This window comes from Haplochromis burtoni, unplaced genomic scaffold, assembly GCF_018398535.1.
Source record: "Haplochromis burtoni strain Fernald_Lab_line unplaced genomic scaffold, NCSU_Asbu1 Contig_20, whole genome shotgun sequence".
Taxonomy (NCBI): domain Eukaryota; kingdom Metazoa; phylum Chordata; class Actinopteri; order Cichliformes; family Cichlidae; genus Haplochromis; species Haplochromis burtoni.
Window position 1 is genome coordinate 207,435 of NW_024582381.1, and position 20,842 is coordinate 228,276.

Sequence of the window (20,842 nt, forward strand, 5' to 3'; positions counted from 1 at the left end):
TGAAACCCATTTGCCATATCATACCAGCACTGGCAGGTCCACCACTGACACCCTGTGCTTTTCATGATGATGAGATGAGAGCAGATTTTCTAGAATTATGCAGAGCTGCAGTTGTCATTCGACCACTAAAGCAGCATGGATCATCTTTGAGTTATCCAAGCTCTCTGATTTTACTTGAAACAAAGCTACGAAAAAGTTGTAAATTCCCTTGAAATGTATCCTTTGATTCAAATTCTCTAATGAAAAATTCTCTAATGCCTCCTAAGACTGAAACAATGGCTACATTGGTAAATTTTTACATTTTGAAAATATAAGTAGCTAATGGTTCCAGACAAATCCAGAAATGTTTTGGAATTTTTGAGAGAGAGTCAATGATAAGCTAAATGAAACAACAAAAGTAGTCTGATCCAGTTTAACATGGGTTTATGTTAATAGATTTGAACATGAGGAGTCATGTTAGTGCAGGATCCCAGCTGACAGGGCGTTCAGTGAGTTGAGAACCAGCCTAAACTGTATTATGTGAACATGTTTTGTTTAGTTTTTTTTATCTTTACTGTCAAATTACTTTCTCTATTCTCTATTCGGTACCATTATACCTAATCACTGTACAATTAGGAGAGAACCGGCCTCTGACCTTAGTGAAAGTCCAATGTCTACAGACAAGAACTAGGTCTCCAGATAAGTGTGCACAGCATAAATATTATCTCCTTGAAAACGCCTTAAACAACAGGTGTGTTTTATTCAAACCCTGTGTTCACCTATTTGAAGAAAGTTTTCAGGAAAGAAATGAAACTTTTATTCTATCTGCAAAGAAATCATCAGTGCCTGCTCCTACAGCTGATAAAAAAAGGCAAGTGTTAGAGGTTCACATTGCTCAATTTTACAAGTCAGTAATCAGGTGTTTAACTCTATATCCACCTATACACTGAACACCTTTATTACAGTTACAGCTTCATTTCCAGAATAGCTGGTACACAACGAAACGGAATAGGTTTCAATAATTTTAAGTGTATATTTATATACAAAAAACTATATATACAAAAACTAAATTTGTCAAATATTAAACTATCATTTCTTCCATTATCACCTGGATTCATCAATGATTAGATTATATAATTTGATTCTAGGTAATGTTATTACTTCCTTTTAATAATCACTACCTGTGCAAGAACAATTTCCTACTCTCAAAATATTTCGCTTTACAGCTGTCAGCAGTTAGCATTCCAAATGTGGATACTTTTGTAACTGGCAGAGACATCCGAGGGAACGTTTTCCCACCAGAAAGCTATCTTGTTTTATGGGGGGGGGAAGCTGTCGGCAGTTGCTATGCCAACTACTTGTAATTAGCAAACAGACATGGAAGTGATACCAGGTCTCTCATGTTAATGGGTTGAAAAGAAAAACATTCTCCCCCAAGAATCACTGTATCTGTGCAGGAAGTTTTGCAGGAAAAATTTTCCCACCCAAACTTTTTTTGATGTTATGCTAACTATTGATAGCTTTGAGATTAGCAAACAGCCATTAGGGTAATATCAAGTATCTTGTATTACCCTTTGCAAGACAGAAAGTTTTATTTCCTAAAGCATTAAAAAAAAAAATCTGTTAAGCTAAAACAAAAATATATTTTTTTAAGCTCAGAAAAACAAAAAGTCATAATTTGATTCCAGGTAATGTCCCGTGATTTCCTCCTAACGGTTACTATACCTGCACAGGAACTATTCCAGGAAATGTTATTTATGAATCACAATTGTCTCCTCATGGCACTTTATACTGTCAAGGTAAAGATTCTCCAGTACTGTAAAACGAATGAGCTCATTTTGTTTTTAAATAGTACATTTTACCAGTTTAGATTCGTATAATTCTTTTCTGTATTTTATTATGAATCACTCCAGGAGATTTATGAGATTTGCAAATCATTTCATTCTATTTTTAAATTATATTTCACTTATATTTTACAAAGCCTTCATGGGATTTTCTGGATTTGGTTTATACTGTAAAAGTATTAATATTACACTGAATTTGTACTGGAGTTTAGGTCAAATTTATAATGACACGGTCACAGCGGCCAAAGTGTTTTTACAGATACCAGCTCAGCTTTACAATCCCTCAATTACAATGAGTCAATAAAGGTGACGGATAAAGCTTACGACTAGATGAGAATGACCCGGTTTGATCAGTTACTGTGAAAAGAAACAGATGATTTTTCAGCAGCACCTGATCAGGAAAGGAACTGAAAGATGCTGATGTGAAACTGCACCGTCATCCCTAATCCTGGGGGGGAAAAAAAAACACCAGCAGCTCTGCCTGAAATCAGCTTACTCAAGACTTCAGGACTCAAGAGTGCGAACAAACCTTATAGCAGCAGTAATCAGACATTTCAAGGTTGGAGGTCACACAAAAATATGGGCATTGATCAAAAACAGCAGCAGTGCCCATGCGTCAGCTATTCAACCTTTACATTGCTAAAAGGGTCACAAGTTATTGTGACCCTTTGTGAAAGCAGAACTGAATGTGGTTCACAAGCATATACAACCAAAGTTACATATATGACCTTTACCCTTCATTATACTGATAATGGAAAACAGCTTGAACTCTGAAGATACTGAAAGTCATATAAACTTGGAAACTATATTAAAAAACAAAACAAAACAAAAAAACCCAAATCCATCATTTACTTGAGGAGTGTAGCCAAGGTTATAACTGTAGCTACAATTTCCAGATTCCCCGGAAAGATAAGTGTTTTCCAAAATAAAATGGAGTTAAAACAAAGAGAAAAATAAATAAATAAATAAATAAATAAATAAAATCCTACTTCCTGATGAAATGACCCGTCTGGATTAGTGTGTTAGATAATGAAGACGATAAACCATGTTATAACGGGACGACTTCTAAAACACTAGAAGTTAAAAAAACAACAAAAGAAAAGCTCTACTATAACTTTGGACGTAAACGGAGAGCGAAAACTAAAACAGCAGCGACGTTTGGATGGTTAAAGAGAAGTCGGGATTCTCAGCAACTTCATTATATTTAATGGAGCCAAAACGTTCCTTTCATACTGTGAATATTTTCATAGTTATGGGTTTTTGAAGCACACAAACGTGGGTCAAAATCCTGTGCTTTTTTGGTGCCTTGTCGCTTCATAAGTTCAGGAGAATCAGATCAACTCAACACCTATTCATAGTGTCACTTATGGAGTACTTAAGCTGTGAAACCACCATGCTGAGCATGGCGGGGATGCTTCTCTGCAGCTGGAACATCAACAGTGGAAATGTCACATTTCTCAAAAACAGCAGATACTGCAGCTATTTGTATACATGAAAACATGCTGAGAGAACAGATAAGAGGAAATATTTTTATGCTTTAGTGAAAAAAAAAAAACCTAGAAGCAGCAGAACTCTGGTTTGGTACAAATATTTATTTTCCAAAAAAGAAAAAAAGAATAAGACAAAACAATTGAGGATTGAAAAGAATCCAGACCAAAAATTCAGTCCAGAGTTTTGGCAAGAAAACTGGTGGAAACTCGCGCTCGCTGTACAACAGCGGAGGAAAAGCTGGGAGGGGTTCCATTGTTTGGATGTCATAAACTTGTCCAATAATGACTTGAGGATTGTGTAATCAAATATGTGCTTTGTGTTTGCACAGAGATTTGTTTCCAGTCAGGGAGACAAAGTGGAAGAAGCCCACTTTGACTTAATGGTATAAAACAGAAAACGTCCGAGCTGCTGGTGGAAACCTCGTACAGGCTCTGGTTAGGAGTCCAGGAGGCCTGCGAGCCAGCTGTGATCCAGCTTCCTCACCCTCCTCAGTTCTCTCGCCTGAGCCTTCGTTAGAGCGGGGGTGTCCGACTCTGTCGCCGCTGCCGCCGCCAGCTCCGGTTTGGACCTGCTGGATTCCATTTCCTCCTCAGAGTCCTCTTCCTCTTTCTCGCTCTCCATTTCCTCTTCTGCATGTGCCTTTTCCTCCCTGAAGCCACGAGAACACCAAAATCCCCCCCCAAAAAATTATCAACACCAATGTGACTCAGCATATTTTTAGAGATAAACAGACCTCAGTTTCACATGTGCTGCTGAATCATGTGAAGCCTCAGTTTCAATTATATTTTCTTAATCCACACTGAGATCATCAGACCAAACGAGGTTTAAAAGAGTTTGAAAATCTAAAACTTTAATTTGAATAATCTTTTATCATCTTCTCTTAATGCTAATATTGCCCAGAGTCTCTCGCCTTTTAAGACCGAGCCCTGGCATCTCATTTTAAAGTTTTTCCAGGAAAAAATGTTCATTTTTTTCCCTCAGGTTTTCATTATGAATCTTTCTTATAAATATTTACACTTTTACATCATGTCTATTGTAGCCTGTATTCCAGTCTGGGTGCTGCACTTAAGTCTGATGTTGATTTATTTTAAACTGATGTGCGGATCGTTTTTAAAACCTTTTCCCTGCTTGCTGAATGCATTTTTTGTGTTTTCTGTTTCACTGAGAGATCTACAAATAGCAGCCACGCCAGAAGCTGTCTGCAGATACCTTGGAAGATGATCTTGAGCGAAAAATCGGACAAATTTAAACCAGTTATGGATTCTGACTCACATCTTGTGTATACGCTGAGTAGGAAACAAACAACTGCAGCGGCTTCAACAATTATTCAGGAAAAGCTGGATTACTGACCTGGCGTCTGAGACAGAGATGAGCAGAGACTGAACAAACATGGAGCACAGGTATGAGGTGGAGGGCAGCACGTGAGCTGGGGTCTGCAGGAGCTGGGAAAAAAAGGGAAAAAACAGCAACAACAATGAAGTCTTAAAATGCCATCATTTGTAGTTACGTACAGCACAAAAGGGACGGGATCCCTGGAGGGACAACCAACCAACCTCTTTCATGGAGGCAGAGGTCTGCGGCAGCGCCGTTCTCTCCACCCACAGGCTGCTGTCGGAGTCCTGATGCTCCTGTTGCTGCTGTCTGTGTTTCCCCAACAGCAGATAGAAAGGCGTCATGGCTACGCTGTCGTCAATCACAAGCTTGAGAGGGGAAAGCAAGAAACGTGTTATTAATGAGAAACTGAGAGCAGAGGAGCATTTCTCAGATCTGAGGCTGGGAATGGAGCTGGATCAACAGATGGCTTTTTCACTGGAGGGTTTTGTAACTTCAGATAAGAACAATGGACTTCTTTCACCCTCCGGGTTCCTTCCCGAAGAAAACAAATGGAACAAATCCTCAGTCCAGCTCACAGTTTGACTTTCATTTGATATGTTTTACTTCACTGTTCACTCTCAGGTATCAAGTCTGGTCTCTCTATAGCTCAAAACCACTAAACATTCCCAGTATGCAGCATCCTGGGTAATTTAACCTCTACCAGGTGGCCAGTGACCAGATTAGGGTTAATCTCCATCATGTTTAGGCTTTGTGAGGCCAGGTGTCCCGCTTTATGTGGAACTACTCAGCTTATTCATCTTCTGTCCTCCTCAACAACTTAAACCTTATTAGGATGAAAAGAGAAAACATTAAGAAGACACAAGACTGAACTTTGGCTTCCTCTTACAATATTTACTCAGTGAGGGAGTTGTAACAGTCATATTTAAACCGAACACGTGCTTCACGTTTTACTAACATACCCCACACATGTTGGGATCTGGTCGCCCCATGGTAAACCGTGGAGATTAATGGAGAGACTGCACGGGCCTCTTTATTAGCTGTTTCCCACAGATTTAGATCCTACCCCACACACTTTTAGCATTGTTTAATCCTACTGAGTCCTCCACCTCAGTAGGAGCTCGCAGGAGCTCCTCACAGCAAAAGGAGGACTGTCATCGCTGGTGGTTAAAATAGGAGACAGTAAGAGCAACTGAACTTTCAACAGCCAGAGGTCAGACCTCTCTTCTCTAGTGTCTACTTAAATAATAAATGCTAAAATTAGCCCCAGCGGCCCACCAAAGTAAAATGTGTGCGTGGGAAACTGCAAAACGACCATTCCTAAATTTCAGACTTCCACGGCTCATTTCAGAATCTCAAGATCTTCCTCTGTGCCCCAACCAAGCATTTAAACCCAGCTGCGCACAGGCTGAAGACGAAGTATTTCCTTCCTTGTGTTTTCACTGATTCTTCTGAGCTTTTCTCCAAACAGAAAATTAAGAATAACTCTGATTAATTTTGCACCTTGGTTCAGTTTCTTGTTTTATAAGAAAATATTTCAGGTAAACTTTACTGTAAAAACCTTCTCAGACCCTCTGCAGTACCTTTCCAGCCCACTGCTGTTTTATAAACACCACCCAGCACTTGGAACAGGAAGTTCTGAACAGCAAGTCTATTATTGTGGTTGCACTGACCCCTAATTCACACAAGCTCTGAACATAAAAACAATCAGATCAAAGTGTGTGGGCAGGTCCTTACTTTAAAGTGAAAAATGTGTTACAAGGTCAAATAAAAGTCCAAATGTTTGGTGCAAAACCAATGGGAGGAGCTCACCTGTTTGCTGGATGCCAGCAGCCTGTCCTCCTCGGCTTTGGTGGTGAATGTCATAAGATCCTGCAGGGAAGAGTCCACAGTCAGCATAAAGTACTTATTTCTATCACGATGAAAGTGTTTCATAAACTATTTATCAAATAATTTTCCTTTGGTTTGACTGCATAAACTAATTCTTCACTGCAGACACTTTGAGTTTAGATAAGGATGTTTACAAAAACTATCAGTTATGAGGTCATCTGCAACCCGGGAGGGATAAACGGCCAGTATCTTATCTCTCCACTAAGTCCAGAGTGATTCTCAGTGCTGTGGAAACTAGTTCAGGTTCAGTCCCGCAGGGACGAAGCTTTTACACAGATACACTACAGATTGTCAGTCAGTTTGGAAAGTGAAAAAAACAACAACAAAAAACAGCTGTTTGAGCAGACACCAAAACTCAGGACGGTAAAGCTGGGACTCATTCTGGAGCCATTTTTGTCCTTTAACTTTGAAACACCTGTGCCTGCCACATTCATTATTCCCCCTTGGAAATACTGGAAGCACCTCTAAAGCACCTTCAGAGGACTGTAAAGCTGAATTTTTCACATCTACAGCCGCTCCTGTACCTTCAGTCAGATGGAGGTGTAGGAATGTCACATATGTAAAGGTCTCATCTTTTGTCCTAAAATTAGAAGAGAGACTCTTCAGGCTTCGGGGGGGTGGGGCTCTAAAAGAGCTGAGCTATGACATTCCTGCACGACACGCCATGCCTTTAGTGACCTGACTGACCTTATAATCAGCAACAACGCAAGGCGCCAAACAACCTGTAGGTGCAGCGCTTGCTTTAGAGCACTCACAACTCTCACGAGTCTTTCTTTCAGACTCAAATCCAACAGAGTTCCTTAAATATATTTGCATATTTTATATTACAGTAATAAAAAGCAGTGTTTATGATTTAAACTGACTCTCCCTGCCAATAAAAAACAGGCCGACCCGGCACATAAGCAGCATTTATGTTGACTTCTCGTTCTGTTTTTCTTCAGCAGAAGTTGAAATGTTGTTTACCATCTGCTGAGTGAGGAAGTAAAGCTGAGAGCGGTTCAGCCACTGGCTGCTCTCCTCGCAGCTCTCCAGCATCTCCTCCCTGGGAGCGAAGACGGCCTGAGTCACCTTCCCCGAGCACACAGCCTTATGGGAAAACAGTGGCCGAGGCTCGCTGGGCTTGAACACAAACACTGAAAGCAGGAAAGAGAGAAACAGTGATATAAAACGATTCAAAAAGTCACAAAAGAAAGTGTGTGTGGACAGCGCCTTTATCTTCCACATTATTGGATGAGTTACCAATTAGGTTTATGTATTAACCTGTCATTAAATACATCAAAAATAACATAAAAATCACATTTAGTCTTTTTATTTATTAAATGTGGGCTAAAATTTTAGTTTGCCTGTGTATTTATTTAAGACTGTATAAATACAGCTAATTATTAACTTGCTAATTAAGTTTCCCATTGTTAATTGGTGAATAAATACATAATTAAATTAATGAACTTCCAAATGAGTAAAAATGAATCAGGGATTAATTAAAAATGAAATAAAACCCTCAGTTTAATATATGTTTAAGTCACATTTTACTTAAACATTTAGTTTTTAATATCAATTCTTGATGAATTTGGTGGCAGAATAATTTACTAATCAAGCCAAACATATCTGATTTTTTATATTTTTCATTGATGGGATTATTGAAAAGTAAGTACTACTACAATTTTATTTTGGCACTTTCGGTCCTCCATATTGACTTGCTGCTGTGAGTAAACAGTTTGGTTCTTTTCTGCGAGATTTCTTAATTTCCATGCTTACATTTGCAGGTAGCTAGTATGCATTCTAATTGTGTGTGTGTGTGTCTGTCTGTTGTGAGGGAAATGCATACATTATATATACCATATACTGTATTACAATCTATACGACTGTTTTTTGAACAACGACTCAAAGACAAATTCCTCATTCGTGTCTAAACTCTGCATTAAAAGGTAATTCTGATTCTGAGGAACCAGAGTGGCCTTTTTATTTGAGTCAAATTAAACTGGACTTCGTTGTTGGGTCCAATCTTGAGGTTACAGCACCACTATGAGCCAATCAGGTTAGAGTTCTCAGATGCCTTTTGTGCAGTTTTAACGTGGACGGCCTGAAGCTTACGGTCAGTGGATCCGCTCTGATAGCAAAAGGCAGCCATGTTCTCGGAGAGGGGGTCGGCCACCAGCCGCCTGACATCCATGGAAGTGGTCCACTCCACTGCCAAATCGGACACAGAGGAAGACATGGAGGGGAAAAACAGATGGAGACATGCAATTTTTTTTAACCAGTCAACAGACCTCTCATATCTGAGAGCCTAAGTTTTAAGGATATGTTAGAATCTGTTCAGACTTTTGGGATAAAAATAGTTTTTTAAGTTGCACAGAGCATGTCTGTACATAGGGGGAAGTCTTACAAGAGCAGGTGAGGAGGTTCCAGCAGAGCAGATTGCTGGCGGTGGTTCCCAGCAGATACTTGGAACAGCTCAGTCGCCCAAAACAAAGATCACTGATGGAGGGGAAAAAAGGTCCTTTTTATTTATCTCGTGGTTAAACAATCTGAAGTGCAATTCCCAACCAACCAGCTCCTCACACCACGCATACTTCTCAGGATTAGCTTTTGCACTTAGGAACTTGAAATGAGAACATGCAAAGACCCACTCAGAGCTAAGAGCACAGAAAATCACAAACAGACATTCCTATTATAAAAACAAATGTTTTCCTTTTAAAGTAACTCAGATGAGGTAAAGTGTTGTAATTATAATTATCCCTCAGCAGGCAAGGGCAAACATTATTAATGACTGAGATCTGGTGACTCAGCTCTGGACATCTATAGGTGGTGGTTATGTAAGGGGTAGCAACGGGCAGCTGTCTAAACATCTGTCCGTCTCTTCACATCTGAATTTGAAATTAAACAGAAACTGTGTGCTTATTTAAAGAAAGCTGTCAGAGGGTGACTGACTTTTTGGCCAGAGAGGCTTTTATGCACTTTAAGTTCAGACAAACTGAGATTCATGTGAGAGGAAACAAAAATAAATGTCCAGTAATGAATATTCAAGTGATTTTAACATTCTGTTTCCTTCATTTTAATGCAAGTCATCTCTTTTTGTTTTTCCTACAAACGTGCTAAAAGCTGACTCTGTTTTTCGGGGATTATTTCAAAAAAGTGGTACAGAAACCAGCAGCAGTAGTTTCACGTCCTCAGTGACCTCTGTGGGCCTCTTGTCAGCTGAGGGGGAAACGTGCCAACATTTTTGGAGACTTGAGCAGTGTTACGAAACGACAGCGCTCGTTTTTGCACAGAAGGTTAAAAATCCTTCGGTGCTCTGAGAAACAAAGCTCTGAACTTCTGTCGGGAAAACCTGCTTAACTCATTCAGAACAGCTGCTGGCAGTGAACGTTGGAGCACATCCCCCGTTTTAGCCAAATGTCCACTGTTGCTCGAGTTGCGCAGGTTTTACTGTCAAGCGGTAAACACTGTGAATAACATGTATAGTGACAATAAAGGGTTATTCTATTCTAAAACAAAAACTCTACACTACGTACTCACCTGGACTGTATATAAAAGATGGACACAGCCAAAGCGCTGATGCATACTAATTTGTGAAGCCCTGATTTTGAAGCCTTGACCTAAGTGTCATCACCGTGGTTACAAGCACACATGGTGCACTTATTTCTAAAACCGCTTTCAGAGAAAGTCATTTAATGGTTGAACTGAAAATAAAACACCACGACACAAATCCTCGTCCAGCAAACCTCTCAGCTACGAGGATAAAGCCCCCTGCTCTCGCCCGAGGGCGCGACCACAGCTGGTCAGCCAGTGAAATTTGCCCCGCCAGTGATGCTGACCACTTTTCCATCTTTAACGTGTGGTTATAACACCACATGGAGTGTGACTGATCTTGGTGAATCGTTACTAAACAACACGCATTCAATTTGACATTTTTTAACTTAAAATTAATGGAAAATAATGAGAGCGCGATGTCACTGCTTGTGAAGTTTGAGGTTTTGACATTTTAGGAAACATTTTTGGACTTTAACTTGGTTATCTCATTTCTTCAGTTAATTTTTCTAAATACTTTATTAAACCCTCTATGACACCACGACACATTATTTAACGGCTTAATCTATAATAATGCAAAACAATCTGAAAAAAAATTCAAATTTTGGCAAATTCAACAACCGGTCTGTCAGCCTACAGCTCTAACTTTACGCGTCTGTTTGAAACACCTGTCTGACTGATGGCAGCAGCTGAAGAGATGCATCTTCACCAGTTAAACCTGATAAACAGGTTTACACAGATGTGTCGGGGAATTCCTCTTATTGGCTTTTTACTTGTGCAAGTTTTGATAATAACTTGTAACAAACTATTCACTTGTAACAAACTTAAGCCAGTCACCATGACGGTGCTGATATTTGACCCGTTCTGTGTGTGTCTACGCTCTTTGAAGAGGAATGAGGAGACTTGACGGGGTTAACTAACGCTACAAGCTTAAACAGGTCACCGTGACGGTGCTGATATTTGACCCGTTCTGTATGAGTCTACGCGCTGACCTGACAGCTCCCGGCGGCTGCGACAGGGTTGTCAGGAGCTCCCAGGTGGAGGGGCTCCACACGGTCACCACCTCCTGAAAGGCGACGGCTAGCAGAGAGCCGTCAGCAGAGAAGCTGCAGCATTCAGGCACCAGGCCGTGATAGGCACTGACGAAATCACATAACCAGGAAGGACCTTCATCTGCAAGTCAGAGGAAACAAAGAGAGAGACAGACATAAGCTGAATTACTGTGTGAAGGGGAAAGAAAAGCAAGCCTAATTTGGTTTAAACCTCATGTTCAACGTGATGTTCTGAAAAGCACACTGGTAGAAACTTAAAAACCTCCATTAAACAGTTAATATTATGAGAATTTAGGTGGTTGGCTTTTTCGGTTGACTGCTTACCGTCTGTACCTTCTGTGTGGGCCGGAGCAGCGAGCTGCCAGGCTTTGAAGTGTCCGTCTTTGCTGGTGGAGACCAGCAGGGTGGTCTGGCTGTCGGCGGGCTGGCAAAAGCACATGGCGGTAATCTGGGCGTCGTGGGGGGCCGAGATGGTCGTGTTCAGCACAAAACTGCATGTGACAGGGGTGTGGTTGGTTATTGTTACACTATTTTCATCACATGAAAGAGAAACCTTGACTGACCCTGCAGCCCACAGACAAACAGCTGTAACATCTGTACCTCTGCGTCTGTTCATCGAAAGCCCACAGCTTCAGGTTCAGCTCCAGCTCAGCAGCTTTCTGATGTCTTTCCTCCACCGTCGCCAACCACGAGTCAGAGGCGTCAAGCGCCGCTTTGACCACCTCGAACTGCTGTAGGCCCGATTCATGAATGTACTCCTGCTGCACGATGTCCAGCTGTGGGAGAAACAGACAATGTTAACCTAGTTTCCACACTTTCAAATCCACCCGTGTGTGAGACCTGCTGAGAGCTTACATTGTACAGCAGTTTGTCTCTTTGGAGCGAGTAAAACTGCAGATGTCCGGGTTTCCCGTTTAGCACCAGAGCTTTGCTGCGAGGATCCATCATCAAGTCTGTCCTGATGCTGTCGCCTGAACAAGAAAACCGGTTTAAGGAGGATTAACCCCACATACTCAGACATTATTTTATTTCTTTCTGATACAAACTTATGATGTCATTAATTATGAAAACACATTATTGGCAGGTGATGAAGAAATTTAAAAGGTTTTTTTTTTTTTTTAAACTACATTTCCTCCAGTCTCACATCACCAGTCAATAACAGTTACTGGTTTTCCCTGTTTGGTGCATTTGTTCAAATGGGTTTTTTGGGTGCTTCTTTTGTTTTAACACCTTTATCATGGTAACAAAGTAAATTTCTATTTCTTTTTGCGTTTTATGTGAAGATAAAGTTAGTTGGTTTGCACTTTGTTTTTCAAATCTACTTGTGGTTTTTCTTCAAAGTGTGGTGGTTTCTCATGTGACATCATGCGCACATTACCTAACTGCTGTCCACCACATTGAGTGTGTGACCGTTCCAGCGATCATTGTGAGAAATGTGAAATAATAGCTTAATGAGTTTAGTGACCTTATTTATGACCGTCGGGAACACTCTGATGTCCGTGCTTAGCTTCCGGACTTTTCCAGCAGACAATGAGATGTTAAACTGAGAGAAAATTTGGGATTGCACTAGCTGTGGTGAAGGAATGTTTTTGTGTTTTGCTCACAGATGATCGTGTGTTGATCCTATGTTCAGCGTTGCTAACTGTCATCTCCACTGTCTGCTGGTTGTGCTGTTGTGCCATGTTTTCTCTGCATGGTGAACTCAGCTTTCCTGTTCCAACCACTCCACCTACACGCAGCGTCATCCACTTTGAGATTCATGCTGCTGGTTTAGTGGAGGATGTCTGTGTAGGCTGTGTACCCATAATCCTTCACTCTGTGTGGGAATACACCTATGCAAATGGACTCGAATGTGGTATCGTTTCGTCACAGCCCTTTTCAATTTGAATCACACTGTTTGGATTCCTCCTTTAGCTGACGCAGTTACTGTGGTAACCGCATGTTGATCCCGAGCGAGGGCAGAAATCTTTTCCACTTCACACCTGAATTTATTTTATATTTAAACTCCTTACGGCATCATTCTGAAACTGTCATTCGCTGAGCTCTTTCACTTAATTTCCAGCACTATGGCGACAATTCTTTATTTTGCTTCAATTTGTGTGACAAATTCCAACAATGGCATTTCAAAGTCGTTCTCATGTTCATGCAGGTTCAAAAACATGTTGCAAACGCACATTTTAGGATCACTTTTAGTGTCAGATACACCTCAGCAGTGTTACTGATGCTAAAAATCTGTGTTAGTTAGAAAATAAGCAAAGAATTACTGTTTCACTGCCTTCCTTTCTTTTACATTCTATAATGAAGTCTATGGTGCAGATCATGACCTATTTTCTATTTAAATGAGCTCCTTTGGTATATTTTTTTTAAACTTTCAGAGTTATTTTGTTTTACGATATTGCATTTATTTTTGTTTTTCATGTGTTGGCTTCTGTACTTTAGGGATCAGTAAAGCACATCTTAAATTAACACTAGCGCATTAAAGGCTTCATGTTTTCCTAGAACTGCACAGATCATTTACATGATATCTTTATAATTTATACATACATCATGCTCAAAAGTCACCTTACAGTATGTACTCACCTTTGACCAGGCCCTGAATGACAGCAGACACTTTAACGCAACTCTGGATGATGGTGATCTCTATAAGGAAGGGAAACAAAACCTTCAATAAACAAGAAAATCGCTGAAGCAGAAAATGAGTTTGGAACCTGAGCCGTTTAACTGCATTTTATTTGAGTGACTCAAATGCTCTGAAATCAATTTAGTGAAATCTGAGAGGTGCACGACTTGATTTGAAAGAATGGACCAAGTTCACCGAATTTCACTGACAATAATTTGTGCGTATCTGCATTGAAATCCTGCAGGCTGAGACTCCTTACTGTTGTCACTGTGTGAGGTACAGAATAGCGATCCATCAGGTGAGACGGTGATGTGAGTGATGGCGCCACCAAGGCGGGGCAGGAAGTCCTGCTCGCTCTCTTGGTTGTACCTCCACTGGATGAGCACAGACTCCACACCTCCACTCAGCAGGTTGGTCCCTGACAATACAAAATAAATACATAACTAAAACCGTAACACACAGAGGAGTGATTTCTGTTTGTTTCCTTGTTCCTTGGAAGAATATATACATGTGGAACTTGCTGTGTTAGTAAGTTGGTTTACACTTTCTGTAAAAAAACTGTAGCAAAAATGGATGATTTCAAGAAAATTACAATATTTTTACTTTTAGAAAGTCCTTTTTTTAGAGTTTAGTTGATGTGTTTTCCTTTTCTTATTGTGCTTTTGATAATTTGATTGAAAATAAATAAATAAATCTAAATATCACCCCTACTGTTTTGATCCAAGTTACTAAAAAAAATAAAGGAGCACAAAAGAAAGTTAAGCAAACAACTTTAAAATTATTCTACTGACTCTCACAACTTCTGCAAATTTTACACCCACAAAAAGGTATAATATAAGATATTTTGATGCCATTTTAATTGTTATTTCAATTTCAGACTACTAAGGACTTCCTAATGATCGTGGGAACCAGGTAATAACTATAATACAGCTATGAATACCTTCTGGAGTGAAGCAGAGCGAGCTGACGGCGCTGTGGTGCCAGTGCAGAGTGGAGTACGTGTACTCCTTCTTGTGGTTAAAGTTTCTCCTAAAAGGATGAGCAGGAATGTCAGTTTTACAACGCAAAACCAGCGACCAGCAGAAGTTTAAGATCTGGATCATCGATAATCTGCGTTTGTTTCAGTCGAGGTCCCTCACCACAGGCGGATCTTCCCGTCTTCGTGTCCCGTGGCGATGCAGTCATCTTTCGGGTGACAGGCGACGCATGTGAATGTGTTCCAGCCGCCCTTTTTGTTGTCTTCTTTCAGGAAAAACCTAAAAACCAGCACCAGGACAGATGTTTGGTGTTACTGAACATCAGCCAACACAACATGGCCTTTGTCATGTGTGACAGCAGCACTGCTTCTCTCCATGACAAAAATAAATAAATAAAACTAACACGATAACCTTTTAAAATTAACATCTAGCCCAGCAGCTGTAAAAGTTTAAATAATATACAATCTCTGACACTTGAAGTACTTTCGCCTGATTGGCTCTACCTCTCAAACAGAACACAACTGATATGACCACATAAGAGACGTTTTTCTCCTGTGTGAAACTGAGCATTCAGAGCGGCCTGAAGCCTTAAACAAAACTCTAAAATAATCATTCAGCGTTGGAACAGGAGAAATAAATAATAGGAGCCTGAATTTTAAAAATCTAAGTCACCTCCAGTGACCATCTTCACTCTCACCTGAACGACTTCTGCTTCTTGAAGAAATAGACCTCCAGCTGCAAGTCGTTCACTGAAGCAATAAATTCTCCCTGTGAAGATTAAAGCAGGCGATAAGCATCAGACACATTTGGATTTAAAACACTTCAGTCTGAAGTAACGTCTGAACTGTTGTCTGCTAAACACAGTGAAGTACAATGATAAAGAGTTTTGGACTTCTAACACCCTGAAGTGTGCACAAGCTCCACATTTCTGCTTCCTCAGGCAGACTTCTTTGGCACATTCATGTCACCAAAGTCTGGTCCTTTAATAATTTGTATTTTCTCTGACAACATTGACTAGTGGACAATCCCTGGCTCTTATTTTGAAAGTTGCAGCGCTGCTAGCCTGTTACCTCAACCTCCACTCCTCACTGCCTTGTTCTTTCCCTGCCAGCCTCAGTACCACCCAGCACCTTTCCCCCAAAAAAATCCTGCAGTCAGACCGACTCCAACATCATTCTACACTTTGGGATGCAGCTCGCAACAGTTGTCCTTGTTTTTATACTTCTGTGATTAGCTGTAGAGTCACTCCAATCAGAGCCTGTAGCAGAGGAAGAACTGGTTCATGTGGTGCTGGGCTAGCAAAGAACACAGGCTGCAGTCCAAGACGAAGGAGCTGAAAGCTAATGGAGGACGAGGGACTCACTGGGAACAGCTGACCATTGATTCACTAAAATAATCTGCAGTGAAGAAGCATTAGCTTTCTCTCATATACTCCCCTCTAAAATACCGTTTCCTCGAGAAACTTCAGTTGTCAAACTAAAGTTCCTGACAGATTAAGTCGAAGTAGTCAGTTCTTGGTATCAGCTGTGGCGGCATGTACGTACCCCTCTGCCAAAGGCGATGGCTGCTGGGTTGGGGTTGACACCACTGAGTACAGCAGAAAGTTCTTGAGCCTCCACCATTTGATCTCCACTCTGTGGCAGATGGACCGCAACCAGCTGGAAACGCTCTGCAAACACAAATCAGCCTTTTTCACACATTCCCATTCAGCGACCTCTAAAAAAACCTTCTTCTTCCCACATATTAAAGCTGGTTCGAGGACGACCTGGTGACTCCAACACATTAAAACTATTCCAAAACAAGCAATAACATTCAACATGAAGAGGTATGACACATACAGGCATCTGCCTGGCTAGTTTTTTCTTAATATTTGACTTCTTGCCCTGAGAAGCATCACTCTGCTATTTTCCCCCTTGGGTCACCCTGCAGTAGCCTGCGATTAAATAAATATCACACTTTATTAATAAACCTTGTTTGGGGACTCTTCCTTTACCCCTCAGACGGTGGTGTAACAGATTCACACTGAGTTCTAGAAACTTTACTTCACAAATGGAGTCTGAATGGCGCTCTGATGTCACACTTACCCGCTCTTTTGTCACTCGGCATGGATGCAACAATAAAGATGACGTTTTCATGTTTGGCAGAGGCGTAGAAGGAGTAGATTGGGTATCCAATGACACAAGTCTAGAAGAGACCGCACAGCTGTCATGCATCTTGGAAACATGGGCTCTTAAACTGGACCCACAAACCTCATCATAAACACCTCTACTCCTTTTTCTGCTGAATTTCCATGTTTTGTAGCTAATTTAAGGTGAAACAATTCATTTTACATGAGAGTTCATTTACAAAAAAATATATATAATTAATTAAATTATTCACCCACAAGGACATCGAGAGGAAATGTTTCAGAACTAATGCAAAAAACTTCTGTTAGCTCAAGAAAATTCAGTTATGCAGTCAAAGCACAGAAGATAGAACACATTTCCTTTATTATCATGAACAGGATCTGCATCATCTGCATGTTCGCAGACTGATCACAGGTGCCCTGCTCACTTTAACTGTTTGAGGGCTGCCTAATAATAAATAAACCCTTCATTTCACTTTTATAAACAGAGATAAAATAGGAAAGTGTGTGTTGCAGCTGGAGTTTGATGATCCACAGTGACAGAAAAGACTGGAGAGAAACAACAAGACTCAACGTCCAACCTTAATAAGAATCCCGTCTGTGAAGTCCCAGAGTCTGAGAGTGCCATCTAGTGATGAAGAGTAAACCTGCAGCACAACACAAGCACAGTGTGAGACATAACAATGAACTGTATTTATATAGAAATATATATATATATAAAAAAAACCAAAAACCCCCCAAAAACAATAATAATAAAAAGAAAAGTACAGAGAATAAAAACAATTAAAAAATAAATGAGGGAAAAAAATAGGGTCCTGCTGAAAAGGAGGTTTAACAAACTCAAAGTCTTAAAAGCCAACTTTTTGGACCCAGAAATGTTGATCAGCATTAGCTCAGTGAACCCCCGAGTTATCCCTGAGGGGTGTGGTGGAACAGGCCATTTCCATCATGGATGTGCAAGAGACACATCTGTATGTTATCGTGTCAACATGGACCAAAATCTCTGAGGCATGTTTCCAGCAGCTTTTTGAATCTGTGCCTTGAAGTAAGGTAGCTCTGAAGACAAAAGGTGGTCCAAAGGTGTACCTAATAAAGCAGCAGTGAGTGTATGAGGAGCAGGAGGGAAGGAGTCAGGTACCAGGAATGGTTCCCAGGCTCCATTTCCATGGTAACTAGTGGTGCAACGGATCACCGTTGATCCGTAATCCGGACCGATCCCACTCCACGGTTCGGCACACACGTGATCCGAAGACTCGAAAAAGAAGAAAAAAAAGTATGTGCATGGTACGCGTGGTCAGTCTGTCAAGCCATAGTTATGGCCAGTGCTAGCAGTCCAGGAGGAGCAGAGGAGTTTGCGCCATTTGCTGCCCAATCCGTCCGGGCTAAAGCTATTACAAAAGCTATTGGAGTGTTTAGCTGCAGACGTGAGGCCGTATTCTGTTGTGTAAAACAAGGGGGTTTAAACTATGATGAACGTGCTTGAGCCATGCTATGGTATCCCGTTGCGCGTCCACTTCAGTGATAAGATCGTTCCAAGCATGTATGCGCAGGAAAAGTCTAAAGTTATGCCTGAACTGTCCCAGGCATCTTCTGTTGCCCTAATGGGTGGACCTCCAGGGCAACAGAAAGCGTTGTGACCGCTCATTATATTACCACGGAGTGGTAGATACAAAGCCCTGCACTGCCCTATATTGCACCTTAATTTGTTTTTATATAACTGCGAGGAATGAGTCTTGAGTTGAATGTTTTTTAATAGGCTAAAAATACCTAAATAAGTAAATGGCGAGTTAAATTTGTCTTTTTTTGCTGAGCCGAAAATTGATCCCATCCGTGACTTAAAACCGTGATCCGATCCGAACCGTGAGATTTTGGATCCGTTGCACCACTAATCGTAACTGACTCAGAGTTTAAGTTGGGGCTCTTTCAGGAACAGAGAATCAAGAGTTTACTTACTTTGCTTTCTGGCCTGAACCAACAGAGTGAGTAATGAGGATAATGAGTAAGTAAATAAATAAATAAATAAAAAGAGATCTGATTCTTGTTTGATCAGAGCTGGGGGATTGAACTAAACTTAATAAATAATAAATAATTACACGTAAAGAAAAAGTGGCTTCAGCAGCTATTCTGCTGTTTCCTGTATTTTCTAACATTAAATGAATATCAGCGAGTTTCTGGATAAAGACGTCTTGAAAAAAGTCGTTTTTCTAGGTGGAGAGGTGACTGTACCTGTAAGTGGTTTGAGGGTCTGAGCAGCACACCTGTCACCAGCCCGGTGTGACCCCGCAGCTCGTGGATACACTCCTCTGTGGAGGTGCTGAACACCTTCACAGCCTCTCCGGAGGCGCACAGAAGGAACCTGCAGCGATACAAATATGAGGAAACAAACATCAAACAAACATGTAGGGACCGGGACACAGCTCAGTCTTGGTCTGTGGCTCAGTCAAAGTCACGGAGCTGAGACGAGCTGCTGATACTATGCTGTAAACAGCAGCAGGAATATCCAGCAGCTTCTCAAGCTAATGCTAACAGCCTCAGCTCTGAGGCTAACACAAACGACACAAACCGCGCGAGACCTTTCCACTAAATATGAAACATCAGCAGGTTAAAACACTCGCTCACCTGGAGTCGTGGGTTATCACAGGATCCCTGAAGTTTATTTTACTGCCGCCGCAGTGAACCACGCGGATATCCCCGTGTTCAACCATGTTTTTACCGGAGTGAACTCTCACCTCTGAGCGCTGCTCCTCACTCGGTCAGCACCACTCCGTTTAACACGCGCCCCCTGCTGGATAGGAGGGCTACAGTAAGAAATACACGGTACACTTTTATGACTTCAAATTAATAAATAATAAATAATGTTTTAATTGTATTTAAAAGTTCCCCACCCTCTGACATTTTGTTACATATGCAGAAAGTCTCATACCACAAAATGTTTATTTAATGGTAAGAGTTTTTATTTGCTCTTTATTGTATTTACATTGATATTTTTATTCAGCAAGAATTTTATTAAACTTTTCTATTTAAATGTGCCACTTCTTTTGTATAGTTCTGTCCTAATCAGTCATTCTACGTTTCATAAGCTTTTTTGTTATAAGGTAAGATTAGATGTACTTTATTTATCAGGGAAGAATTTGGAAAATTAAAAACAGAATCAGAAGACTTTATTTATCCCCAAGGGGCAATTAACAAACAACAAGGCACCATAACGATGAAGATAAGGACAATAAGAACAGGCAATAAGAGTGAAATAATAAATACACAGAATATACAGTTTTAAAATTACACAGTTTTAAAATTAAAGTGACTGAAAGGTGAATAAATAACTGTAAGTGACTAAAAGTGAATAAAGTGAATAAATGGTATGTAAGCCAATAATGTAGAGAGTGACAAAATAAATGTCTTATTAAGGTAAAGACAGAAAATAAAATAAGTGTTAATTGATTTTTTTTTAAAAAATGAATGTACTAAGATTTTGCCCCTGACAAATATACCCCAGTACATAATATGGAAAAATTAACAGGAACAACTGCTAACTGTATCTTTAGCAAAGTACACATATTTTAATTTGTGATTTAAGTTAGCAATATATTTAAAGATATACATTCTGTGGTTTATGTACTGTATTTAGTTAACAGTCTCAGCTATTAATATAACAGGTGTTAATCGATTGTGTTACTCTTAGTTTGTTAGTTTAGCTACTAACCAAGGTATTTAAAAAGTTGCCTTTGCAGCAGAATCAAAATCAAAACACATTTCAACACTTTATGGCTCATTAATTGTGTTTTGAACTGTTTGATTTTTTTTTTTTAAAGGTTTGTAAATAATTTTATTATTGGTATAAATGTCAAATGTTGCCTAAGAATATAGATAAAGTTAGCTACAGTATATGGTTCACCCATTGCGTTTAGCTAACCATTTTAACTGTCAGTTAAAAGTGTTAGACACTTGGTATAACTTTAACAAAACCTATCAACATTTCTAGTAATTTAATTTAATTTGATACT

At 40.2% G+C, this 20,842-nt stretch overlaps 1 protein-coding gene across 2 annotated transcripts; it reads right to left on the minus strand.

Annotated features, from left to right (window-relative positions):
• Positions 1-3,394: 3,394 nt before the first annotated feature.
• On the minus strand, positions 3,395-19,602 carry wdr75 (WD repeat domain 75). Of its 2 annotated transcripts, none has more exons than XM_042218551.1 (21): positions 19,458-19,602; positions 19,065-19,194; positions 17,420-17,485; positions 16,798-16,897; positions 16,258-16,382; positions 15,411-15,481; positions 14,876-14,992; positions 14,677-14,765; positions 13,996-14,154; positions 13,697-13,756; positions 11,972-12,087; positions 11,717-11,892; positions 11,450-11,607; positions 11,057-11,237; positions 8,920-9,011; positions 8,628-8,723; positions 7,500-7,669; positions 6,459-6,518; positions 4,868-5,014; positions 4,665-4,756; positions 3,395-3,963 (listed from the first exon to the last, which is right to left on the minus strand). In XM_042218551.1, exons 1-21 carry the CDS (start codon positions 19,541-19,543, stop codon positions 3,750-3,752), a joined length of 2,505 nt encoding a protein of 834 aa, XP_042074485.1. In that variant the 5' UTR covers positions 19,544-19,602; the 3' UTR covers positions 3,395-3,749. The 2 variants fall into 2 exon arrangements, with proteins under 2 accessions (XP_042074485.1, XP_042074484.1); XM_042218550.1 differs by having other exon boundaries at positions 11,441-11,607.
• Positions 19,603-20,842: the final 1,240 nt, after the last annotated feature.

Excerpts from the sequence above, each read along its gene's own strand:
- wdr75 (XM_042218550.1), bottom strand. The coding sequence starts at position 19,543 with ATGGTTGAACACGGGGATATCCGCGTGGTTCACTGCGGCGGCAGTAAA. Across the intron at positions 16,898-17,419 it reads CAGACGGGATTCTTATTAAG|ACTTGTGTCATTGGATACCC; the intron begins GTTGGACGTTGA and ends GGTCTCTTCTAG. Across the intron at positions 4,757-4,867 it reads CCTCTGCCTCCATGAAAGAG|CTCCTGCAGACCCCAGCTCA; the intron begins GTTGGTTGGTTG and ends TTTTTTTCCCAG.